This window comes from Akebia trifoliata, chromosome 5, assembly GCF_017979445.1.
Source record: "Akebia trifoliata isolate Shusen 1 chromosome 5, ASM1797944v1, whole genome shotgun sequence".
Taxonomy (NCBI): Eukaryota; Viridiplantae; Streptophyta; class Magnoliopsida; order Ranunculales; family Lardizabalaceae; genus Akebia; species Akebia trifoliata.
Genome location: NC_141379.1, coordinates 29,590,110 through 29,598,054, shown reverse-complemented (window position 1 = coordinate 29,598,054; position 7,945 = coordinate 29,590,110). Strand labels below are relative to the sequence as shown.

The 7,945-nt window shown below is 36.4% G+C and overlaps 1 protein-coding gene across 1 annotated transcript in view; it reads left to right on the top strand.

The window, feature by feature from the left end:
- Positions 1–509: 509 nt before the first annotated feature.
- The window catches only part of LOC147402051 (CLIP-associated protein-like), a 31,428-nt gene continuing 23,992 nt past the window's right edge, over positions 510–7,945 (top strand). The window contains exons 1-6 of the mRNA XM_086443555.1: positions 510–994; positions 2,344–2,499; positions 2,854–2,916; positions 4,388–4,456; positions 4,677–4,842; positions 6,564–6,728. Of these exons, the coding sequence (XP_086299681.1) occupies positions 662–994; positions 2,344–2,499; positions 2,854–2,916; positions 4,388–4,456; positions 4,677–4,842; positions 6,564–6,728 (952 nt within the window). The 5' untranslated portion in view covers positions 510–661. The remainder of the gene's footprint in view (positions 995–2,343; positions 2,500–2,853; positions 2,917–4,387; positions 4,457–4,676; positions 4,843–6,563; positions 6,729–7,945) is intronic.

The following is a 7,945-nucleotide window of genomic DNA, read 5'->3' as shown; positions in this document are numbered from 1 at the left end:
CCATGTAGGACAAAACACGTAAGGCAAATAGTAGGGTGCCGAACATTTTTCATATATAGATATATATATTTTGTTTTTTAATTATATGTTGAAAGATGAAAGTATTTGAGTTATTTATTTTAGTCTAAGACAAAAAAATCTAAGGAGTGTGTTGTTAGTTTGAAAATATAGGGTATCTCAAATATTCTCGAAAACGTAGAGGTGGTATATCTAAATTATCCAATTTGTAGGGATGGGGTTGAGAAGAGAGAGAAATACAATTTTTCTAGGGATTAGCGTTTCATAAAATCATACATCACAGCCGTCCGTTGCTTAAAATTCGTGGCAGGGTAATTTAGACATTTTGTACGTGTTTGCCCATCTGGCGACTGACCATAAAACACTTGTAAGGCAAAAACGCAGACGAAAACACTAGACACACTCAGTGGCACATCTTCGTAAATTACCCACAAATAGAGGGTAATCTCTTATAACTACTTAAACTAAATACCTATATCAGCGTCTCTGTCAAATCCACCAGTGGTTCCATAACTTATTCTCTCTCTCTCTACATTTCTTCATCAACTTTCCTCTCTTTATCTCTCCTCTAGATTTAGCGATGCACATCCGCTAAATCTAGAGCAGATTTCTCCATCTTGAACCAGATCTAGAAACCCTAACAATGGAGGAGGCGCTAGAGATGGCGCGTTCAAAGGACACTAAGGAGAGAATGGTGGGAGTGGAGCGCCTCCATCAGCTTCTAGAAGCATCTAGAAAGACCATGTCATCGACTGAGGTCACTTCGCTTGTTGATTCCTCCTTAGATCTCCTTAAAGACAACAATTTTAGGGTTTCTCAAGGGGCACTTCAAGCCCTAGCCTCTGCTGCAGTGCTCTCTGGTGAACATTTCAAGTTGCATTTTAATTCACTTGTTCCGGCTGTTGTTGAGAGGTTGGGAGATGGGAAGCAACCTGTTCGTGATGCCGCTCGTCGATTACTGCTTACTCTCATGGAGGTAAATTTGATTTTAGTTTGAACACTTAGTTTTGATCTTTTTTTAGATTTGATCAGTGAAGTTTGTAACAGTTGGATTTGGATTTAGGTTGATACGAGTGAATTATTTGTTTATGTGATCTTTTGATTTTAACAATTGGTTCTACGCTTTGATCTCTGGATTGGATTTGATCAGTGAAGTCTGTAGGAGTTGAATTTGGATTTAGGTTGATATGAGTGAACCATTTGTTTGTGTGAAATTTTGAATTTTCAAAACAAGATGTACATAGTGAACTGTTTGTTTGTGTGAAATTTTGATTTTTTGATTTGATGTTCATACCGAGATATTGATCATGAGGTTTTTGTAGAATTAGAGACAGGATTTAAAGGTTTGAACTTCATTTCCTCTGAATATGAAGTAGATTTATATTTTTTTTATGGGTATAAATTGTATTAGAAAAAGCAATCAAACACGAGGCAATTTGTAAATTTTTTCTCCTTTGGTTTGTACAATATTGTTAGAATGATCAATTTGCATCTCATTTTGTCTTTTTTTAATTGTGAAATGGATATTGTTGCCTATGGAATAACTCTTTCATTTTATTTTTATCCATTAAATTGGGAATAACCGCTTCACTGGAGGGATTTTTTTTTCTTCTGATAAATAAAGTACATGAAGAAAAAGCCCAATTAAGTGACAGCAAATACAAGCCAAAGAGAACAAACAAGCAGAAGACCTTACTCAGAGGAGATTTACAAAATAAGCCACTCCCATCTACCTTAAAAGTCTAAAATTAAGAGAGCTGCTATTTACACACCAACTTTTTCTTATAACACACCAAGCTATATGTTGGACTCCCTAAAAATCTTACACCAAGAAAGAATAAAAAGCCCATAACAGAAATAATTGTATCTTCAACTGAATAACCTTTACAATTCCTTTCTTCGACTTCACTGAAGTGTTTTGTCTTCCCACCCTCCGTGTAGGGTTAACATGCTGAACCAGACTGTCTGTCTATTATGAAACCCTTTGGATATGCCATGTTAATGGTTCTCTCATGCATTTCATGTCTATGCCCCACTATGGGTTGTACATTAATCCTATTGTGTGCACTTTTAAATAAATATGAAAACAAACGTTGCATCTGTTTGGTCTGTGGTGATGTGTTTGTAGGCTGCATGCTACATGTAGAGATGCCTAGGTTGCAATATATCTCTTGATTAACCCATTGACCTTTAAACTTTAACCATCTTAACATCTTGTGTTAGATGTTCTTCAAAGCTGTGATCACAGTTGTGTTGCCTTCATATTTAAATTAAAAAGTTGAAAAAAACAGGGGACACGACTATTAATATTTTGTACAATTTCAGGTTTCTTCACCAACAATTATTGTTGAAAGAGCTGGGTCTCATGCCTGGACACACAAAAGCTGGAGAGTTCGGGAAGAGTTTGCTCGGACTGTAACATCAGCTATCGGTCTCTTTGCATCTACTGAGCTTCCTCTTCAGCGGGCTATACTTCCTCCGGTACATCAGTTATTTGTTTGTTGAGTCCAAGATTAATATTTTTTATTCTTTCAAATTAATTGTTGGTATGACACAATTCGTACCACAAGTGAATATGTGAGCTTCACTGAAATTTTTTACCCTATAATCAAAATCACGAAATGACCCTTACTGATAAAAACAACTAAATTCCCCCTGCATGTCAAGAATTGTTTCTTTCTGTACATGATGTAGAAAAATCATGTGAAGGTCCCAATACACTAGCTCCTATTTTTTGTGGTAAGAAACTAATAATACATCTCATCATCTCTATGCTTTATCTCAAACATTGGGGTTGGCAACATTCCCTTATATAGTCATTGTTTGTATTATCAGATTTTGCAGATGTTGAATGACTCAAATCATGTTGTCAGGGAAGCCGCTGTATTGTGTATTGAGGTTAGTAACAAAGAGAGTTTTTGAAGAACTGGATTAGCAGAATGGCCAGAACTGCCTATTAGTGTAATGGTTTTTGAAGAACTGTACAGGCCAAGTTTTATTACATTTCCCAATGGAATCAAGGGCATCATGGAACTTGATTTGGATTTTTCTATTATATTATTTTGTGATTACTTATTGCTTCTATATTGTCCCCACTTTTGTGTTTCAGAATTTCACATTTTTATGGTGTTATATTCTGTAGTTTCTAGCAAATATTCTATATATAGTGTGAATAATGGTTCAGGTTCAAAGGTCTCGGTGTAGCACATACACAGAAATTTATCAGATTGAACATAAATTTATGGAATTATTAAGAAAATTACAATGGAAACTAGAACTCAATGCTATAAATGACTAAATCATAATTTATTATGTTCCTGATAACATAACAAACATCCTCATGAATGGATATGCCAATTCTAGTGAAAATGTTACGAAGACAATCATAATTCTAATTAATTACACCTACTCTGTTTCCAAAGGTCAGAATGCCTAGCTTTTATTGCTTGGGGAGCTTGGGTTTTATCTAAGGCGACTTTGTTCATCTAGACTGTCTACCTGAACAAAATCCTTATCATTGTCATTCTTAGATCCAGGAAATCAATAGTTCTTGATTCTCGCATCCTTTGTAAAAGTAATGTAGAGCTTGTGATCTAACTGAGAATTTACCATCTTGACTGGTGGCCGAAGACCTGCTCTACTCCTCTGGGTGAGAGCTAAGACTGGAAAGATAATAGATTGATGAGAGAGGCTACTTCCTGGATATCCCAATCATTAAAGTTTTCTTGAAACCAAAATCCCAAGAAAAGTCCTCGTTATTCAAAACTCAGAAATTGAGCACAGATTGCCCTTTCTCAGAGCACATCGAAAATAAACTAGGAAAAACCTCCTCAAAAGAGTGTCACTGTACCCCACCTTGAAACGATAATTCTATCGGAACTCATAGGATAATTTACAAATTCCTTTCAAACACCACAACGCAACAACCGTAAGGCAAGTTAACTGACCGAGTCTCCCAACCCATGGGGTCTCCCCCCGTACTTACCTTTGACTACTTTCCACCATATACGCTCATGCTCAACCCAAAAATGTTATCTCAGTTCTTTCAAATTCATAAGAATAGAAGCCTTTTCTTTTGTTCAAGTGTGTAAAGGGTTATTCCTTGAGATTTTTATTTTCATATAGTTTTGTTTATCTTTGTTTCCCTCTGGGGCCTCCTCTTGTACCTGTTTTTTTAGTCTTTTAGTAAGTTCATACTTACCAAACAATGAATATAAAAATAATCAGGAGATCTGCATTAATTGGTGTGAATTTGTTCATTTAAGTCAGTGGCATGCGTTAGTGCTTTCAGAGGTTGCATGGTTTGATGTGAATTCGTTCCTTTAAGGTAGTGGCACGTCGTATTAATTTTGGCTCTTTCTCCCTTCAGGAGATGTATACACAGGTTGGGCCTCAATTCCGGGAAGAATTGCAGCGTCATCATCTTCCGATGTCTATGGTGATCATCACTGTTCAACCTATTTTTTCTTTTCCTTTTCTTTTGGTTTTTGATCTTCAAATGATAAGCTTGCACTCAGCAGGTCTTGATAAATTTGTAGAGTAGACTTAGATGTTTGGCACTGCTATATGTTAATCAAACAATTATCATTATGAAAAAAGCACAAGAATCCTTGTTTTTGTTATTATTATTTCCCTTAAATTGTGAGTTTGAAATGCAGGTTAGGGATATTAATGCACGGTTGGAGAGAATTGAACCGAAGATTCATTCTTCAGAAGGACTTGCTGGTTCTTTTGCTTCTGGGGAAATGAAGTCCACAAACCTTAATCAGAAAAAGGGAAGTCCAAAGTCTAAGAATTCCACACGTGAAGTTTCTCTCTCTGGAGGTTAGGATGCTTTGATTTCTCATCCCATGAGGATTCTGATACCCCCCCTCTTTCCCCTTCTTATTTCTTGGGTTGGCATTCCAATGAACAGGATTTCTGTTACAGCATTTGTACTGCATGTGATGAAGTTCCTGCTACAATGCTGTTTTATTCTGCTTAGTTCATTTTGATGCTTATTGGTTCTGCTCTTGTCATAATTTTTTAAGTGGCTTGGTGTAGGGTTTTTTGATGCCTTGTACTTGGGTTTATCCTCTCAGGTTCTTAAATATAGAAATTAGGGTTAAGGGCATGGGATTGGCTGGTTGCAGGGTTGGGGATGTGGTTTTGGGATATAAGGTTATAACAGAGCTTTAGTGCTTGCAGCTGAGGAAAACCACTACAGAAGTGGTGCTGGTTGATTGTTTGTACTGTAGCTTTTTTGTGGTTTATTATTGTAGTTGGATATTAGTTTGAATGTTTATTTATGAGTATTACCACAGGCATAGGTTCAAAATGATCCGCCTTTCCCTGCTTACCATCAAAAGAAGAAAAATATATTTTTGGGTTCAAGTTAAAGGATTATAGAGAATTAGAAGGGAGAAAGAGTTGTGGTTTTTGGATGGTTAGAGAACTTGACTACTGGTCTGGTTGTGTGTTGAATTGGCTGATTTTTCGTAACAATTTTGGAAGAAGAAAAGAGGAGATACGTTAGTGATGAATTGAAAGGATCTTATCACTTAGGGCATAGTATGCAATGTGATCATACCAGTGAAGAGAGGCATTACACCTCTAATAGGGATATTTTACTCCACAAAATAGCTCTGTTACAAATGTTCATGAACATCTTTGGCTATATAAAGACTTGTCAAATAAAAAAAGAAAACTATATAAAGCTTATACCTGCAAAAATTTATTTCAAATAGCTCTTTTCTATTCTTCTTTAATAGATATTGTTTAGATTATTCATGTCTCCATTGCTTAAGTCTGTGATCAAGTGAAAAATTGGTTGTATTCTTGAAGGAAATTTATTTTTGGGCTACAACTAGTTTCTTGGTCTTTTGTAGAATAGATGGTTTAAAATGTTGAGAGCTTTTTACCATTGCTTTTTTGATAATACATTGTTGCTTTGGACTTTTATTTCCATGTCAACCTGTTTGTTATTTGTATTATTTTTGCTAGGTGGTGTTATAATAAGATATTAGTTCTTGTAGGGGGTTGGCTCAGCGGTAAAACTAGCGATAGGGGTTTGATCCCTCTGGTCGTGTGTTTGAAACTGGGTGGCCTCTTAACATTGGGAAACTTCCATGGGGTCGGGGCATGCAACCGTAGGGACTAGTCCCATACCAAAAGGGTGCGGGGAAACCCTGTGACTGCGATATAAAAAAAGGTTTCTTAGTAGTAAGGGTAGTTCAGTCTTTTTTTTTTAATTTCGTGTTGTCCCTGAAAAAGAGGTTGATGGCTAGGGTTGAATTTTCGCTCGTACGTCTTCCTCTACCTTCTCAAACCCCAAATTACATTATTAATACATGGACAATCATTTTATGTGAATTGTTGTTTGCACTTCTAGTAGCAAGTCATTTTAAGATGGTTTTTTGAATTATAGTCCACTGCCTTTCTTTTACATTATTCTTAATTATTTATGCTAAAAACAATAATTTACCTCTTTCTAGAATTTGGTAATTCTCAATATTTTGTATGTTGAAGCTCACATTATCTTTTTTATTTTATTTTTGGTCTTTTAGTAGGAGAAAGCGATGGAACAGAAAAACCTGTAGATCCTGTAAAAATGTACTCTGAAAAAGAGTTAATCAGGGAAGTTGAGAAGATTGCGTCCACTCTTGTACCAGAGAAAGATTGGTCTGTTCGAATAGCTGCCATGCAAAGGGTCGAAGGCCTTGTGTTAGGAGGTTTGTTGTAACTTGGGACTTATTTTTTTCTTTTTCTGATGAGTATAATTTTTTTATTAAGAACAAGGGAAAATATAGTACAACATAAGTGGTCGAGATGATCCACAAAGAGAGGAGAAAGATATAGAAGGGCTATCCTTCCCATTAATGGTGAGATCCAATCTTAAAGAAAAATATTTTAAAATAACCAATTCCCCCAACACACACACCACCTTACTATGGTGGCACCTTGTGCACTTTGTGGTGTTGGCCATACAATCATTTGGATTATTTAGTACTGGTCTCTTTAAAAGCTAGTTTAATTTCACAGTTTGGTTCCATTTCAAATGTTTTGACCCCTCAAACATTCAATGTTTCAAGAATATTTCGGATTGTCTCCGTTTTCACTGATCCCAACGTTGCCTCTAGATGACATATAAATCCTGAGTTGAGTAGGTTATCTAGTTAAACCAAAAAACAAAACAAGGCTCTTAAACATTTTTCTGACACTAATTAATGGGGACCATGTAGGCATGTACACTAATCAGCTTAGATTCTGTTAGGAATTTCTTGTGGCTTTCAAGGAGGATTAAAAGTATATACTTGGTTGAATAGAAACCTGTGTATCCCTACAAAGGTAAAATGGCTTGCCCCTAAGACCTCCAAAGGCTGTAGAGGTTTGGAGAAGAAACTAAATGCCTTTGGAGTAGGATCATTGTAAGCAAGTTATAGGAATCTTTGATGGATAACGGTTAGCAACGAAGTGAAGCAGGACAACCTGGCTTTAATTTGAAAAGGATGGAACAAGAATTTAGGGTTTTGATAGGTTCTAACAGAAGTTTTAGGGTGTTGGATTATGATTAAGGGGGTTGGAAAATAGATATTAGTGTTAATATTTATGTGGATGTCCAACCCCCTCTAGCATACGTGGTGTATGGACTCTTCTAGCATCACAATTTCCAGAGCGATTTGGGTTGTCTAAAAAAAAAGGGTTGTCGGTGGTGTCATTCCTTAAGAAGGAGGGGATGGATTGGCATGGGACTTTGGTTTCAAAAGAAATTTTAATGATTGAGAGTTAGGTGCGGTGACCTTTGCTTGATTTGTTGGAGGGAGTTGCGTTGAAGAGCGGAGTGGAAGATATGAGAGTTTGGATAGGTGGGAAAGAGGAGGCCTTTTTTGTGAAGTTTTCTACGGTGGGGTGGACCAAAGTTTGCCAAGGTTTCCAACATCCTCAATAT